Source organism: Vombatus ursinus, unplaced genomic scaffold (genome assembly GCF_900497805.2).
Source record: "Vombatus ursinus unplaced genomic scaffold, bare-nosed wombat genome assembly UNPS02014768.1, whole genome shotgun sequence".
NCBI classification, from domain to species: domain Eukaryota; kingdom Metazoa; phylum Chordata; class Mammalia; order Diprotodontia; family Vombatidae; genus Vombatus; species Vombatus ursinus.
The window spans coordinates 8,468,539-8,487,227 of record NW_020954546.1 but is presented as its reverse complement, the minus strand read 5'-3'; the positions used below and the strand labels follow the sequence as shown (position 1 = coordinate 8,487,227).

Genomic DNA, 18,689 nt, shown 5'->3' with positions numbered 1-18,689 from the left:
TCTTGTCACTATAAAATCATTATGAGAGTGATCTAAATATACGATCATAAAGCAGGGCATCCCCAATGGAAATATGAGAGGTGTGCCAGTCATTGAAGGAGACCGAAGCATAGCAGGGGACAGCCTGAGTGTTATATTGGTGAGCGTAACAATATAAGAAGACCTTTCGGCATGTTGTTTGGAGTCAGTAAAGAGTTTATGAGGGGACAAGAATCGAACAGGAAGAGAAGGCGTGGATGGGTGGTCATCTGCAACCCAGAGGGTTTTTAAGTATCGAGGAATGCCTCATATGTGAACCCGAAGCAAGCAGCTAAGAGCTAAGACTCAGCCGCATTCCAGGTCAGCGTTGGACTCGTCCTGCCTCTTCCATCCTGTACTTCCTGAGTGGATCTTTGGACCCTGTTTCACTTCACAGCCATCTCTGCTCGGTTTCAGTTCAGCCTGTTGAACCTTTTGGGGTCCTGCCTTTGTCACCCAAAGCGATAGCAGTTACTCCTTCTTGTTTTGTATCATCGACAAGTTTACCTAGTGTGCCTTAGAAGCCTTCATTCAAGTCATTCACAAGAATGTTAAAATTGCAAGATAAGCCAGTCACGGAAGCGCTCCGTCAGAGGACTTCCCAGTTTGCACTGACTCATTTTGACTCCTCTGTGTCTAGTGGCCAGTCATTCAGCAGGTTCCCAACGCACCCACCTTACTGTCCCAGCCATCATCCGTCCCACTTCTCTCCATTCCCCCCTGAAAACTGCCATGAGAGATGACTGCCTGAAAGCCTAGTTTACTGTGTCTGCAGCATTCACTGATCTACCTTTCTCTTGTCTCTTTTGTCCCAAAAGGAGGTGGAATTAGCCTGGCATGAGCTGTTTTTGGTAAAGATATCCTGGTTTTTAATTATGAATGTTTCTGATAGGATCATGGTGTAATAAGGGTCATCCCATGGAGCACATTCCAAGTCTCCCTTCTTGGCTCTGACAAACCCTTGGTGTGCCCTCAGGGTCAGCCAGAAGCAGGAGGGGCGACCCAGAGCATTCTTCATGGAGTGGACTTCGTGATAAGAGGTTCACAGGGCTCCAGGGGCTTTCGAAATCTAACCCCTTCATTTTACAGATAAGGAGACTGAGGCCTGGAGAAGGTGATCACACAAGTCATAAATAGCAGAGCTGGTCTTCTGACCCCAAATCCAGCATTATTGCCATGACCAATTCTTTTGATCAATGGGAAGTTTCTAGAACACATGATTAGAGGTGAGATTGCCAGCTCCTTCTCCTTCCCTCTGGACCAGTTGCCATTTTCCCATCCTGTGGCCCTTCTTCCACTCTCCACGCGCCTCAGAGAGCCCTGCCTGTAGCTCAGTGACCACGTGCCCTGGTTCTTTCCTTCCTCCCTCAGAGTGTCTAGTGGGTGTCGCCTTCTGGGTCTGGGGCTTGAATTCATGGAAAGAACTTATATTTGGTTTCATTTCCCAGTGAATCATTTTCTTACCTCTTTCTCAATCGAAACATTATCCCTCTTAAGAGGAAATAACAGCAGGATAAAGTTTAGAAGCTGCCTCAGACAAAGGTAGCACTTATGGGGGGGGGGTGACCAGCTCCTGTCACCAGGAGAGGCCCACAGTCATCATTTTGACAAGCCTCAAACAACGAACATGTATTTTGGAAGAACCTGCTGTGGACGTCGCTTTCAATGGGCTTGGTGCTAGGGGACAGAGCAGGCACAAAGAAGGATAAGGAGCAGTCCGTGACTGTTTACTGCAGGAACCAGCACCTGTCTGAGAGAAAGATAAGGAGCAATAGAAAGGCCAGGATGGGGGCGTCCTGAGGAGAGGGCTAGAGTGGGCCAAGGAGGACAGGGTTGAGTGGCGTCTGAGAGAGGGAGATGAACAGATATGCCGCAACCTCCTGGCCTTTGCCCATCTTTTAGCTCCGTGGTAACGAGTGGGAAATGGAGGGGGCAAGAGCCTCAAAGATTCAACAGCCCAGCTTGTTATTTTGTTCTCACTCAGGGGTGGGGAACCTGTGGCCTCAGGGCCACATGTGAGGCCACACTTGAGGACCCAGAGGGCCACACATGGCCTCAGGCCACAGGTACCCCATCCTCGCTCTCACTTCTCAAAAGGAACCGCATGCTATCCTTGTTGCCTCGACTGGGTCCCTCGGGAATATCAGCATCAACCCCACCTCCCCAACATTGCCTTGGGTCCCTGAAGATCTGATGAGCAGGTCCACAAATATGGCCCCACCTGTCCCTCCTCCCTCAGGGGGCTGATGTGTGGGTACAGTTAATAATGAAGGTAAACAGGTCTCCTATGCTCTTTAGCATCCTACAAACAGAGTGCTAGCATTATTATAAACAGATTCCATGCAAGGCAGAAGTCATTAATTTAGGCAATGTAACAGAATGTTTGCTTTGTTTTCGACCGTCCCTGAAGCCCTGGCTCGCTGTTTGACATTAAACAGGCCCCTGGAGAAACAGGGAGGTTACTGGCTCGCTTGGGGTGCCAGAGACCACCTCAGCGGCAGGATGTGGTATCTGGCAGGAGATGACGTGCCTCAGAGTGAGGGAGCGGAGAGGCTGAGCTCTTGAGACGCCGCCCCGCCCCTCCTCCGTCCTTTACCCCGCAGCGTGGACCAGGGCAGGATGGGCAGGGATGAGAAGCAGAGGGGAGCTGAGCAGAGAGGGGGTGCGTGGTCATGGTAGAGCTGAGGAGAGGTGGCAACCAGCCCTTTGTTCTCCTCTCCATGACACATGCCCAATGTGTTATAACCAGGGACGGTGCTTGGTACGCAGTAAAGGCTTAATAAATGCTTGTGTGAGCGAATGAAGAGAAAAAGATTCAAGAAATGTTTGTCAGCAATGTGTATCCTGTTTTAAATTATGGCCTGACTCGTAATTTATTCAGATTGATTTTCCGAGTGAATTCACAGTAGTCAGGGAAGTAGAGGAAGAACCGAGTTCAAATCTGGCCTTCGGTACTTACTAGCTATGTGACCCTAGGCAAGTCACTGTTGGCCTCAGTTTCCTCATCTGTAAAATGAGCTCGAGAAGGAAATGGCAAACCACTCCAGCTTCTGTGCCAAGAAAACCCCAAATGGGGTCATGGAGAATCGGACGTAACCGAAACAACCGAACACCAAGGGAGTCTTCCTGCATCTAATGGCAAGTTGGCACTGAAGTGCCTCTCATGGACCATTGTTGGGCAGTGCCACTCTGGTGACCCATGCTACCTGCTTCGCCTACCCCAGAGGTCTAGTGCTGCATCTGACGAGCCACCAACAAGGGGATGTTCAGACTCTTTTTAAAAATAATGTCACCGAATTGTTCCCTTGTGCCGGCACCCAAACCACAGGCACAGTTGCACCACATAGATATGAACACTTGGTACCAGCCCAGGGTGCCTGGGGGGATGCGTTCCCGAGAACTTTACCACCAGGGGCAGGTCATTCAGTGCCCTGGCCGGTGGGGAGCAGGGAGTGTTGGGAAATGTCTCTGGGAGAAAACACATCCCCACAACACAGTGTTAAGTGTGATCTACGTCATTAACATTTTCTTCATCCCTTTCTAAGTGTAGACGATCAACGTCACAACAGACCAAGCTCTGATTCTTGTGTTTGTCAGTCTCCAGGGTGCACGGTTCTCCTTCAAGCTGGCTCCGGCACGCCCCGGAGCCCGAGGGTCAGAGGGTGCAGATGCTGGTCTCCTGCCTGGCTTGTGCACGAACGTCAATTCTGCTTCTCTCTTTCAGAATGCATGAACTGCACCCGGTTGAACGACATGACTGAGAGGCTGTCTGCGCTGGAAGTCAAGGTCAGGACCAAGCCTGGTTGTGGGGGGAGGGCGGGGGGGGGGAGAGGAGGAGGAGGAAGGTCTGCTGGCCACCGTGTTCCCACCTCTACTTCCCATTAGGCGCAAAGTGGATGGCAGACAGGCAACAGTGGTGGCAACCCATTCAAAATGGACACCCCCGTCCCAATCCCTGGCCCGTCCTGGGAAGGAAACTGGACAGAAGGGCAGGCATTTCTGATGTGGATTTCTCACACTGCTTGTAGGGTTTGTACAGAGTCATGAAGTCAGCAACACTGGTCCACTTTCCCTCCTGTGCTCTCGCCTCAAGGCTATGGATACCTCTACACATGCACACATGCACACACACACACGCGCGCGCGCGCACGCGCACATACACACACACACCCACCAATCAAAGAGGTGCTCATCCTGGTCCTCCACACATGCACACACACGCACACACATGCACACACCAATCAAAGAGGCGCTCATCCTGGTCCTCCATACATGCACACATAAACACACATACACACACACACACACACCAGAGAGGCGCTCATCGTGATCCTCCACACATGCACACATACACACATACACACATACACACACACACACACACACACACCAATCAAAGAGGCGTTCATCCTGGTCCTCCACACATGCACACATACACACACACACACACACACACACCAATCAAAGAGGCGCTCATCCTGGTCCTCCACACATGCACACATACACACACACACACACACACACCAATCAAAGAGGCGCTCATCCTGGTCCTCCACACATGCACACATACACACACACACACACACACACCAATCAAAGAGGCGCTCATCCTGGTCCTCCACACATGCACACATACACACACACACACACACACCAATCAAAGAGGCGCTCATCCTGGTCCTCCATACATGCACACGCACACACATGCACACACACATGCACACACCAATCAAAGAGGTGCGTATTTGGTCAGAGCTGATAAGACTGCAGGTGTTTGCACATCCCTGGTACATGCATTCTCCCAGGCGCCCCCTCGAGCCTGGAAGGCAGACGGCTTTATGCGGTGGAAGATCTCTGCTCAGAGAACCTGGTCCAGTGCTGCTGTGCTGTGCTCACTGTCTGGGTGAGCATGGGCAGAGCACCAGCCACTGAGGTCTCAGGTCCCTGACCTGGGCGTGAATCCTGTCCCCACTCTGCCTGTTGTTGTTCAGTTGTTTCAGTCATGCCCCCTTCTTTGTGACCCCTTTGGGGTTTTCTTGGCAAAGATGCTGGAGTGGTTTGTCATTTCCTTCTCTGGCTCATCTTATAGATGAGGAAACTGAGGCAAACAGGGATTTGCCTGGGGTCACATAGCTAGTAAGTGTCTGAGTCTGGATTTGAACTCACGTCCTCCTGACTCCAAGGTTGGTGCTCTATCCACTGCACCATTGGCTGCCTAAGGACAGGGAGTTTCCTCATAGCAGAGAAATCTCTATTTAGGGCTTAGGATGCCCTGCCCTCCTCTCTGGGCCTTACTTTCCTCATCTGTAAAATGGGAGAGTTACATTAGGGTACCCCTTCCCAAACTGTGTTCCTCCAAATGCTGGTGCCCTGAATGCTGGGAAGAGAGGCTTCAGTACAAATTTGTTTCATTTCCCCAGAATTTTGAGGTATTGGTTCTTTCCATGGAAAACAAGAGTTTGGATGGCTATGATGGTTCCTGGGATTTAGAGCTGAGAGGGTCCTTGGCCATCACCTCATTTTATGGAAGAGGAGCATGATTGTGGCATTAGAAGCCCTGAGTGCCAGTCTCAGCTGAGCCTCAGTATCTTCTCTGTCACGTGAGGGTCATGGCAGGAGGTCCCTTGTAGCAGCAGACCCCCCATGATCCTCAGGGTAGGTCAGAAGAATGTTGCTCAGCACCGCAGGCAGTTTGCCTGGTTTGGGCTAAGTGCCGCCAGACAAAGATCCCTACCAGGTGAGGATCTCTGTTACTCCAGAGTCTCCCCACTGCTCGGTGAGGCACCCAGAGGCTGCCACTGAGCAGCCGCTGTTGCATGGCCACTGTGTGTTGGGGTAGTCTAAGATCTGTCTCACTCTGGGAGTGCAGGTCACCAGTGCCAACTAAGGGAAGCATACGTCTACCCACATGGCCTGAGAATTTTAGCCTCCAAATTACAAACTGAATTTCCCTTCAACCATGTCTAGTTAGACCCCCTTCTGCCTGACCATGGCCACCACTACAGTCATGTGAGCACAGATTTAAGGCTGAAAGGGACCTGAGAGGCCATCAAATCCAACCCCCTCATTTTACAGATGAGGAAACTGAGGTCCTGGGAGGTCATGACTTGAGTCAGCATGATCCCACCAGGCTCTCTTCATTTCTTTTCTTGGCCAAATTAATGCATTGGAAGATCAGAGAACCGTTGTAGACATGGTATACCTGGATTTCAGCAAGGCCTTTGACACAGTCTGTCGTACAAACTGTCCTGTGGAACAAGATGGGCTGAATGACAGGACAGTTCAGTGGGTTCAGAATGTTCCAAAAGACTAGATCCAAAGAGGCATCCTTAATGGTTCCATGTCATTGTAGGGGGAAGGTCTCTGTGGAGCAGGCTCAGGCTCTATCCTTGGTCCTGTTCTGTTTTGACGGATGGCTTGTAGAAGGCAGACGCACCATTCTTAGCAACTTGGCAGCAACCCGCCTGGGACTAACACACTGGATGACAGAGTCAGGATGCAGAGGAGGCTGGGCAGTCTAGACCAAAGGACTGAGGCTAATGGGAAGAAATTTACTAGGGAAAATGTCAAGTCATTCAAAAATATCAATTACGTGAGGACAGAAGAGGGAAGCCTAGCTCAACAGCAGCTCCTGTGAAAAGGATCTGAGATTACTGGACCTGCAAGCCCCAGATGAGCCAAAGGCTCCCATGAGCCCTGGCTGCTCCCCTCCATGAAGGAGGGGTGGGCACTCTGGGCTCTGCCTCAACCTGAGCGCCACACCTGGGGAACATTAGGAGAAATTTGACAAAATGGACAAAGTCCAGAGGATCTGGACAACCAGAACTATGAGAGAAATATGGTATCTTGCCATTTAACAAACACCTATTATATACAAGGTGCAGCTAAGTAGCACAGTGGATAGAGCACCAGGCCTGGAGTCAGGAAGATCTGAGTTCAAATGTGGCCTCAGACACCTACTTAGCTGTGTGACCCTGGGCAAGTCACTTAACCTCTATTTGCTTCAGTTCCTCATCTGTAAAATGGGGACACACTGGAGAAGGAAATCTTGAGACACTCTAGTATCTTTGCCAAGAAAAGCCCATGGACAAAGCCCATGGGGTCACTCAGAGTCAGCCATGACTGAACAACAACATACGAGGCACTGTGCTAGCTGCCGGGGGTGCGGACAAAAATGAAACGGGATCGTCTGCACTAAATGGGCACGCTTGGCCTGGAGAAGACAGGATTTGGGAACAGATCGGAGCCTGTCATTTTACCTGACAAGAGCTAGTATCGCTGAGAACCACAGCGTGATAGGCTTGCACTTGGGAAGACCTGGATTCAGATCCTGTTTTAGGTACTCTCTGTGGGACCCAGGGCAAGTCACTCATTTCTCTGGACCCATGTTTCCTCATCTGTAAAATGGGAATGATAACACCCAGACTGCCTCCGTCACAGGGTTGTTGAGAGGCTCAGATACGACAGTGTGGGAAGCCCTTTGCAGGCTTGAAGCCGCATATACAGTGAGGCATTAGGAGTCAGAGCGCTCCTCACCTTCCTTGCCTTGGGTCCTGCCCAGTCGCCCCTGGATTTTGCTGCACCCCCAACCTCCAATTTAACATGTTCCCTCCTGCCACAAGAAACATCACAGCAAGAGAGTGAGCTCACCCTCTCATCCTGGGCCACTGCCTTCTGCTGAGGGTGGAAACCATAGGAAAGAGAATCCTATTAGATGAGGAAGTGTACAGAGTGGGTGGCATTGACAGATTCCAGCATGAAGCTGGGTGAGGAGAGGTAGCTGACTGTGGTTAGGTGTGCTGTGGGACGCTGGCCTCAGAACGTGCCAGGTCTCTGTCTCTGGAACCAGAGGTGTGAATGAAAGGGGAGTGCAGGGAGAGGAGGGTGGTGGTGGTGCCTCCCGAGGCATGGCCTTTATGGAGCCGACATTCTTTCCTACCACATGCGACCTCCACATGGCTTGGCACGGATCAGGGGGATTGACAGCCTCAGTTTGCAGCTGGCCGAGGCTCAGAACACAAGGATGTGAAAAGTCACAGCCCTTTGGGGAGGTCGACGTGGCTTCGTGCCCGCCCACCATCAGCCTGGCATTCACCAGCATAGAGCACAGCTAGTCCCACCTTGTCATGAGCAATTCATTTCTCCAGTCCCCTCTGCTCTGACACTGGTAAATGAACAGCCAGCTTGAGCTGCCCAGATCTGCTGCTGGAACATATGTGCCCCCAGCCCAGAGGAAAATCGGGCTGGGGGCTGCCAGCGAGCACCAGGTGCTGATGACTCAGCCTCACAGCGTGTTCCTATTAAAACACTAGGGTGGGAAGAGATGAAAGTGGGGCCGTAGGCTGGGGCCCTTCTCTTAGTTATCAGAGAAAGTGCATTCATAGGAAAAGAAGATCAGTTAGCAGTCAATCATTAAGCACCTTCTGTGTGCTCCTTGTTGTCCCAGATGCTGTGGAAGGAAACAATCCCTACCCTCAAGGATCTTACATTCTACCAGGAGAGCAAACCCGCACACCTCTAAGCATGGGAATAGCAATGGAGACCGGGCCTGGGGTTTCACTGGGACGAGGAACTCCCTCTGTCAGGGCTGGGTGGCCTCAAGCCTCAAGAGGTCAAGTGGCTTGTCCAGGGTCCCACAGCCACTATGTATTAGAGGCAGGACAAACATAAGTGTGTGTAAACTAAATAGAAGGTAGTTTGGGAGGGAGAGCACTAGTGCTGGGGTGGGGGGGGAGGGTCAAGAAAAGAAACCTTCATAGGCAGAGATGGTAGAGTGCTTGCTGGGTGAAAAAAGTGCTAGAAGATGCCATCAAATCTCAGAGCTGGGTAGACTCAGAGAGCCAAGGGAAAGAAAAAAGGGAGGGAGGGAGGGAGGGGAAGGGAGAGAGAGAGAGAGAGAGAGAGAGAGAGAGAGAGAGAGAGAGAGAGAGAGAGAGAGAGAAGAAGAAGAAGAAGAAGGAGAAGGAGGAGGAGGAGGAGGAAGAGGAGGAAGAGGAGGAAGGAAGGCAGGATGGATGGATGGATGGATGGATGGATGGATGGATGGATGGCTGGATGGCTGGTGGATGGATGGATGCCAGGCACTGTGCTAAGTGCTGGGGATACAAATAGAAGCAAAAAGAAATTCCTGCCCCCAAAGAGCTTCCTTACAGCCTCTCAAAGGGAGTTGGGGGTGGGGAGGGGGGGGAGAACCTCCAGGAACATGCAGGGGCCTGGTAATCATTTCCCATTTCCATGGCTGTTGAAGGTTTCAATTTCCCTACAACAACCCTAGGGAGTAGTTCATGTATATACTAATATCCTTATTTTACAGAGAAGGAAAATGAAGCTTCCCCAAAGTCACACATAGTAAGTAGAGGAATCAGGATTCAGGCCCAGGTCCTCATGTCTCCAGATCCAGGACCTTTTACTGAACCATGAGAAGAAGTGATCATTGAAGACCTTGGTGTTTGGGGGAGCCTTGGGGTATTGGGAGTAGCAGCTGGGTGAGGACTTAGACAAGCCCAGGGTCACACAGCAAGGAAGTGTCTGAGGCTGGATTTGAACTCATGAAGAGAAGTCTTCCTGACTCCAGGCCCAGCACTCTATCCACTGCACCAAGGACTGATTTAGGAAGTCACAAGTTAAGACAAAAAGCTAAAAGTTGGTTGGGGACCACCATGGTGGGCCTTGAATACCAATAGATAATGGAATGCTATTGAAGGTTTTTGAAAAGCTCTGTTTGTGGTCAGAGTGGTGCTTTAGGGGAATTGTCTAGGCAGGATTGAAGGGGAGAGGGACTAGAAAGAGGCAGGGCCAATGTCACAAAGCCCCAGTCAGGAGCTGATGAGGACCAGCCTTGACTTCACCTACTGCCACACCCACCAGTAGGATGTCAGCTTCTCCCAGGCAGCAACTGTCATTCCTTTAAATGCCGATCATTGAACCAAATGCCTTATAGGTAATGTGCTTAATAAATGTGTGCTGGGTTGAACTGAATTCACTCAGTGACCGCAGGAATGAAAAGGGAGAGGAAGATGGGAGAGACGTTTATTGGCCAGATTTGGTTCCTGATAGACTCTTCCTTCCTCATCTTTCATAACTCCGAAGGTCACAGGATCATAGGGTCACAGGACCCAAGAAACCTCAGGGCTATCTAGTCCAACTTACTTTACAGGGGAGAAAACTGAGGCCCACAGAAGGGAAGTGACTGGCCCAAAGTCATAGAATCTTAGATTCTAGATCTCAGGCTGGAAAGGACCTCAAGGGCCATTAATACCCACCTTATTTTACAGGTGGGAGGTAAGGCCTCAGTGGTAGAGGAAGGATGGTCCCATTAATGTAAAGCGTAGATGACTTTTTACTGAGAGCCTCCTGCACATCTCTGGGAAGCAAGGCTAAGTTGTAGCCCTTGTATGCTCTCCATGTCTCCACTGTGTGTGTAGAGAATGTTCAGCATGAGCTTTGGAGACACTGCATCCTTAGCAAGCATTGCCCATGGCTGGGCTTCCTGCCCCAGGCATGGATCCCTGCTCCCCCCAGAGCAGCCTAGGGGACAAGGACGGGGACAGGCCTCCCTGTCTCCACCTGCTTGGAGCTCATGTCTTCTGACTGCTTGTCTATGCAGCCAGGACTTGCTCTCCAGCTTGGGCAGGTCAGGGTTTCAGACACACAGAAGCTGCTTTCGCTGGTCTCGCGTCCACATGCAAGGGCACCATGCTGCCTCTTAGGCTAACAGCCTTTTTTCTGAGGAAGTCTCCTGTCTATTTGCCATCTTGAAAAAGAGTCGATGAGGGGCAGCTAGGTGGCGCAGTGGATAGAGCACCAGCCTTGGATTCAGGAGGACCTGAGTTCAAATTTGGCCTCAGACACATAACACTTACTAGCTGTGTGACCCTGGGCAAGTCACTGAACCCCATTGCCTAACCCAAAAAAAGAAAAAAAAAGAGTCAATGGCTGAAGATATTTATGGGCTTTAAGCCTTGAAATCCCATGGTTAGATCTAGGATCCTGTCTAAGCATGGGTGGGATCGGCAGGAACCTGCACATGCTCTGGGCTGCTCCCCAACCTCACCCACCACATTGTGCATGCCAGTCTAGTGTCTGCTATGAGAGAGTCATTCCCATGGGTTAATCCTTTCTGGCACTTTCTTTTAAAAGGCAATGGGTAAGAGTCGGTAACTGGGAGGCAAAACAGATGTAACTGAACTACAGAGAAGTGCAGTGTCCTGGGTAGTGGAGGAACTTCAGGGGAAAGGGGAACAGAGGCCAGGGAAGGGGATCACAGGGTAGAAGGGCAGGTGGAAGGATGTTAAGACAAAACAGACTTTGCCAGCTGCCAAGCTTTTCCCACAGCTGGGCCTCATTAGAATTAGTCTGGCCTGGTAGCAATGTCCCCTGTCAGGTGGTAGCAAAAGCCTTTTCACCATGAGTCTAGTGTAGGCCTCCCTTGGGCCTGTGTGGAAATCCAGTCTTCTCAAAGATTTGGAAAAGAAATCTAGAGCTCTTCTCTCCTCAGTATCCCTTCCATCCCCCCATTTGGCGCTGCTACAACTCTTCCCTTGGCCTAACTTATATCATAGTTCTTTGTGCCCATGTCTTATCCTCATCCCAGATTGTAAATTTCTTGGGGACAAGGACAGCAGCATTTTTCATGTGAGCAATCATAGCATCTCACATGAGCCAAGTGATTGGTACCTAGTTGGTTCAATTGCCCCAGATCCCTTTTCTTGAAAATCTTTCCAAACTTTCCCTCCCCTCCTTCCACCTTCACATCCAACCTGATTAACCAGTCCGCAAGCATCTATTAAGCACCTGCTGTATGCCAGGTGCTATACTAGGCAGAAAGAATAAAACAATCCCTACCCTTAAGGAGTTTGCATTCTAATGAAAGAAAGACATGTGTGTATATACGTATGTGTGTATACGAATACATACATATATATAATATATGTATATATAAAATCTCAGAATAAACAAGAGAACTATAAGGTAGCAGATACAAGGCAGTAGGGAGAGAAGGCCCTTGCACTAGTGGGGGTCAGGAAAGGCTTCAGAGCAATCTTCAAGTGGAATGTCATCCCATGACAATACCTGTCTGAGGTTTGCTGTGCATTTCATTCCTTGGTGGTCCATGAGTGTAGAAACTGAAAGCATTTCTATTTAGAAAACCTGCCTTCTCCTGGGAGCCCCTGGTTGTGGGGGTGTAGGAGGGGTGGTCAGTGAAGCTTAGAAAACTTAAATTACTCTGGGGAAAATGAGGTGAAAACCTCAAAATAAAGCTGCCCTTTCCCTCTCCCCCATTAGCTCAGAAGGCAGAGCCCCGACATTAGTAGAAAAAAGGAAACAGAGGAGGAGGTACCATGAGTGTGGCTCGGGGAACCTGCCAGAGCCACAGAGCTCGCTGGGCTCCTAACTCTGAGCCTTCCTCATTTTTCTTCATCTGCCTCCTTCAGCTGGCTTCCAAACACATCACCATTTCTTCCCCCATCTCTGTTCTTGATAGGGGCTCCATAGCTGCCCAAGGTACCTCTGGCCAACCAGCTTAGTTATTTTGGCCTTGTGCTCATGTGGCATTCCCTCGGTCATTGCTGCAAGAGGTGGGCAAGGTTCATGCTCTAAAAGAGTCTTTGCCTGCAGTTTGGATCTGCTGCCCCCACATGATCACAATATCATGGATATCACGCTTACCGTTGAATAACCAGAGAGCCTAGGTGTGGTTACCTGAGATGAAGATTCAGACTTTTTGTTCTACTGGTTTTTTAGGACTCTCTTCATTAAGCAGCTAAGCCTAAACACTGAGAAATGACACAGCCCTGAGAAATATTATCAAGTTAAAAAAATGGAGGATTTGGCATTTTTCTTGCTAATCCTTGTGGGTCGCTATTTAATTCCTTTGCTTGCCATGTAAAATCCCTCACACTACGGCCACAGACTCCCACTCCAGACTTGGGTTACCGTAGTCCCCTTCATACACTCTTGTGAGGCCGTCCAAACAAGTCGACTCGGTCCCCAAACTAGATCAAATCAACAAGCATTTCATAGAATCCCAGATCCAGAGGCCATCCGGTCTACCCCCCCCCCCATTTTACAGATGAGGAAGCTGAGGCCAAGGGAGGGTGAGATCATACAGAAGTAAACATGAGGCCCCGGCCTCCAGAGCCAGCTGTCTTTTCCCACTGTTGCACGTTACCTCCCAAAGACTCCCTCCCCCCAAAAGAAAGTACCTGCTCTCCAGGAGTGGATATTCCATCCCTCATGCCCCCAGTGCCCAGCACAGCCCAGCACAGGCTGCCTGCAGTCTCCTTTGGCTATGCTCTCCCTCCTTACCTCTGCAGCTCACACATCACACACCACTTTTTTCCTGGGAAAGTCTCTCCTAATTCTCTGACGGTCAAGGCCATTTTCATTCTCAGTTACCTTGTTTATCCTTGTCTGTATGGGGTTCTTCTCCCACCCCCGTCCTACTTAGTTGGAGTGTAGTAAGCCCTTTCTTTCCTTCCCTTCTTTTTTTTATACCCAACACCAAGCTCAGTGCTTTGAACATAGTAGGCGCTTCATAAGCGCATGTGAAATAAAGCTAAATACTTGGTAGCTATAACCCACAACCCTTTCCTGGGGCAGTGGGAGCAGAGGCAGATACCCAGGTGCCGGGGACTGAGAAGTGGATGGGGTGTGCGGAAGTGGAGGCCTTCGATAGTGTTAACTTTTCAAAAAAATCAGACCTGTGAGCCTGTCAGTGTAGGGATCTTCCAGAGACAACCTTCCTCTACCAATGCAAGTCAGTGGGTACTGTGCTGCTCAGAGTCTAAGAGTGGCCTGGGGGTGGGGCACTGAGAAATTCAATGACTTGCCCAAGGTCCCACAGCTGGTATGGCACTTGAACCTGGGTCTTCCTGACTCCAGAGCCAGCTCTTTAGACACTACACAGCATTGTGTCTAGTCAGCATTTCAAAGAAGCTTAGCAGGGGCAGAGGGATGGGGAGAGACAGAAAGTTGGAGCTTTTTAAAAGTCATTAAGTTCTTCCTTTAAAAAAAATTTGGGCTGTCATTAGACAAATGTTATTCGACAAATAGGAAGGAACCAGTAACAAGTCAGAGATCAGATATGCATGTGAGTAAAGGGATGACTGCTGGAGCAAGGTCCTGGGGGAAACTGGAGAGGTTAGGCTCAAGGTGAAAGGTCAAAGGGTTAGTCTTAATGAAGAGTACAAATAGACTTCCTTCTCTGACCAGGGCTTCCAGAAGGAAAAGAAAACAAGTGATGATGGGAAGAATTTAGGGCAAATGGGAAAGAAACCTGAAGAAGGTCATGGTTGTTCACTTCCGTATTGTCAGTTAAATAGGAGACCAGGTTAGCTGCCTGAGTGTGGTGGGAAACAAGGGGAGATACTTAATGAGGACACAGAATGAAAGTACTGTGCAGCATCAGCATGTGCCTGGTTCAGTTATGTACCCTGTGAATGTGGGGTAGGTAAAACTAATTTCATGTTGGGACTTGCAAGTCAAGGCATCCTTAGAGAAAAAGAGAGACCAGATGGTTGGGTTACTCAGAGACAAGAATAGTAGAAAGTAAGGGAGGCAGGTGTTTCCTGGTTAGAAGCTAGAGAGGCATGAAAATGGCGCACCATAAAGTCAAGGTTATAGAGGTGTAGAAAGCTAGTAGGGTAAAAATGGCCTGAGAGCATAAATACAGACCAAGGGATGAGGGCAAAGACTATGTTTGGTGTAAGTGGGTGATGTGGAAAGATAGGTGGTTGTTGCTGACTTGGACATTCCAAAATTCCAACAGGTAATGCAGTTCAACTGGGGAGGTCAAAGGCTGTAGTGGGAGTTGAAGAGGTTAAAAGACCATGGAGTCACTGGATGGACAGAGAAATTCCATCAACACAAGCCGATTGCTGTAGCTTCCAGTTCCTCATTAGCAATTCTTTCCTAATGACTGTTGGATCATAGCCCCCATCACTCTACTGAAGTTTCTTTCTCAAAGGTCACCTCTAGAATATCGAGCTCCCTGAGGATGATGGCAGGGAATGAGTTAGAGAGGAAACCAAAAAATGAGTCAGCCTGATGGCTGGACTTGGAATCAGGAAGGCCTCGGTTCAACTTTTATCTCAGTTACTTATGTAGTTAGTTAACTAGCATTTATTAAGCACCTACTATGTACCAAGTCCTGTGATAAGTGCTGGGTATACAAAGAAAGGCAAAAACAGTCCCTCCCCTCAAGGGGCTCATAGTTTAACGGGGTAGACAATGTGAAAATTAACAAGCTATTGACGAGATAAATTGGGTGTATTGTCCAAAGGAGGCCACTAAGATTAAGGAAGACTCGGAAAGACTTCTTGGAGAAGGCAGAACCTTAGCTGAGACTTGAAGAAAACCAGGAAAGCCAAGAGATGAGAGCCATGGAGGGAGAGCGTTCTCAGCACCAGGGACAGCTCATAGTGGAGACGTGGAGTGTCTGACTCAAGAACAGTGAGGAGGGAAGTCAGTGTCATTTAACTTTGCCCGCCCTCAGTTTCCTCATCTTTAAAAAGGGTATAAAAATAGCACTTAACGCACAGGGTTGCTGTGAGGATCAAAGGAGATAAACCCTTAAAGTATTTTGTAAATGATAGTAATCATTATTGTTGCTGAGAAAGGTGAGAGAATGGTATGAAGGCCAAGAGATGGCGGCAGCAAGGAAGAGGAGAAGGTAGTAGAAGCAAATTGTGTGGACCTCAAAGGCAAAAAGGTCATTGTGACAGAAGGTGGTAGTCAATAAATACTAAGTGCCTACTATGTGCCTGACACCATGCTAGGTGCTGGGCAGAGAAATGTTCTCAAGGCAGCAGTGCATGCAGGGTGGGTGAGCACTCAGGAGAGCCAAACTGAGAATGGAGACATGTGGCAAGTTAGCTGACCTGGGGGGCAGCTAGGTGGCGCAATGGATAGTGCTCCAGCCTTGGAGTCAGGAGGACCTGAGTTCAAATCCAGCCTCAGACACTTAACACTTACTAGCTGTGTGACCCTGGGCAAGTCACTTAACCCCGATTGCCTCACCACCAAAAAAAAAAAAAAAGTTAGCTGACCTGGCTGGAAGGATGATCCTCACTGCCTGTACAGCTTAGCCATTCTTCCCTCTTCTCATCTTTCCAGAATTGGCTGCAAAGCACAGATTGTTAGAGCCTCCCTTAACTCTGTGAGCTTTATCTCATTGCTGTGTATACACTAAGTCCATCAACCAGAGGGACAGCAACAAGTGGTTGAGGTGGGCTTCCACTCAGCTGGCCAAAGGGTGTGAGCAATGGCGCGGGTAGCTGATGTCGGCTCTGCAATGGGCCCCATGATGGTGGACCCTGATCTGGGTTCATGGGGCTTTCCAATGCCATGTGTCTGCCTAGAGTGAGCTCATGACCCGCAGGAGGGGATAAGATCTGTTTTCTCAAATTACTTGACAATTAGAGGGGACCCAAAAGGGTGAGGACCCAGGCCTGGGCTGTTTCTAATTTGTTTCAATGACTAGTCCTCGGGAGCCAAAGTAAGCTTGTTCCATTTGCTTTGGTGCCCAGTTGGAAGGCCCATCGCTCAGCAGGCATTCCAAGGCTTTGAGTACCTGATGAATGCTTCTGGGAGGAGGTGGAACCAGCAACACCCAGCAATCACACGGATGAGAGAGATCGACTGCCCCCTTGACCCAAACGCAGGGGAGAAATCCTATCCACATCTTTCTGAGAAGTAAGCCAAGCTCTGGCCACAGAACAGAAGATCTTCTTGCTAAACTTGTAGAGAAAAGGAAAATGACAATGGGCACTAAGTCTGTGGGCATGGGATCCCAGAGGCCTGGGTGCTGGGACTACTTCTCCCTGGTCTGATGACGTGCCCTCTTCAGTGAGGTGCCACCAGCCACAGAGGGTTCTTGTGAAGAGGGGCACTCTGGCCCCGGGGCAGCCCCAGTTCTGATGCAGTGTTGTGCTTGTAACCCATCTTAATGTTGGGTGCTGCTGAGGTAACTCATTTTTATCTGCTGACATGCTTTGGAAAGACCGAGGTCCTCAAGGACCATTTGTATGGGAGGTGATCTATGATGTATTCTGGGCTGATGGATTGCTAGGGTGACTGACAAGCAAATTACATGCTCTCTGCATGAATGCTGCTCTTTGCTTAGGCCCTGTGCTCTGTAACACATCTCCCTCCCTGCCCCAAATGACCGTCTTTATATTATATGTCATGCCTCCTTCTAAGCCTCATTTTTCAAAAGGAATGCCATTGAAGGCAGTTTTCCCTCTGATTACTGACAAGAGCAGCACAGGCAACTGAGAATTGTATTTCTTTGAAAATGCAGTTATTCCACACTCAGAAGTGGGACATCGACTCATTCCAACAAACTGCCTACCTGTGCTTACTAAGGGCTTGAGGAGCGGGGGACTGAGTGCAAAGGGGATGCTTTTACAAGAAGAAAAATTGAATAAGATGATGGATGCCTTCCCTCAGAGAACTTAAAATTTAGCAGGAGATCTTGTAAATAAGAATAATTCATGATATGTATAGAAAAGAAATACCAATAAGCTTCTCTTCCAGTCCTCAGGTGGGAAAGATCATGGGACATCATGATCAGGGCTGGCTCTTGAATGATGAATGGGATTTCTCCAGGTGGAGATGGTTGGGGGAGGGCATTTCAGACAGAGGGAGTGATGTGACTACAGTCAGACTGGAGAGTATGGAATATTTATTGTAGATAGTGAGAGGTCTCACTTGTTTGCTTGGATCATCTGAGCGAGTATACCAGCTAACTGCCTTTGGGACTTGCCCTCTAGGATGTCCAATAGAAATCTCAAATTCAACATATCCCAAATGGAACCTGCTAATTTCTCATTATAATAAAACTGCTTCTCCAACCTTCTCATTTCTATTCAGAGTTCCTCCATCATCCCAGGGACTCTGATTCATCCCCTTTTCCTCTTATCAGTCTTCTCCCTCCCCGCCCCCCATCCAGTGATGCACTAGATCTGGTCATTTCTACTTCCTTATATCTGGGCATGGTGTACTGAAGCATTGTTGATTTTTCTCACCTTCCTTCTGAGCACAAAGGTTTTTGCAACAATTTTTTTTTTTTATGGAGGACAAAGGAGTTGATTTTGATTGAAGGTGCAAAAGGTTGCCTACTTCTCTAACATGGACAAAATTAAGCTGAAAGGGATAGTTAGCAAAAATAGAGAATTTGTATCATAGTAGATCTTTACAGACTGGAACAGAGGGACACATTCCAAACAGTGGCATCTAATAGGAAAATGGCTTTTCATACCACGGGGTTAGAATAAAATTCGCTCCACGTGTACGGGATGGAGTGACCTGGATGACTTTATGTGAAGGGGACTATGGGGTTTTAGTGGCCTTGAAGTACAGTTTGTGTCAGCAGTACAGCGTGGCGGCCCCAGAGCTCCTGTGATCATGTACGTTCACTCCTTTAGTATACTGTGATTTTTAACACCAGGGTGACTTAGCTTCTAAGTCCTCTCTGTGCCTTAGTAGAGGCTCTCCATGAGTTGCTGTTGCCGAAGAAAACTCCATTCCTTCCCCCCCCCCCAAAAAACCCCCAAAACATCATCTTCAGCTTTGACGGACCTCTCTGAGTTTGGGTCAGCTGGTCCTTGGGCAACAAACACCATTAGGATTTCCTTCCTGGAAACCTCTCCAGATAGCCTTGGACAACC

At 49.1% G+C, this 18,689-nt stretch overlaps 1 protein-coding gene across 1 annotated transcript in view; it reads left to right on the top strand.

Moving 5' to 3' along the window:
- Window positions 1-18,689, top strand: part of LOC114043222 (collagen alpha-1(XXVI) chain-like) — a 266,331-nt gene that overhangs the window by 220,319 nt on the left and 27,323 nt on the right. The window contains 1 exon segment of the mRNA XM_027862255.1: window positions 3,743-3,804. Within this exon segment, the coding sequence (XP_027718056.1) occupies window positions 3,743-3,804 (62 nt within the window).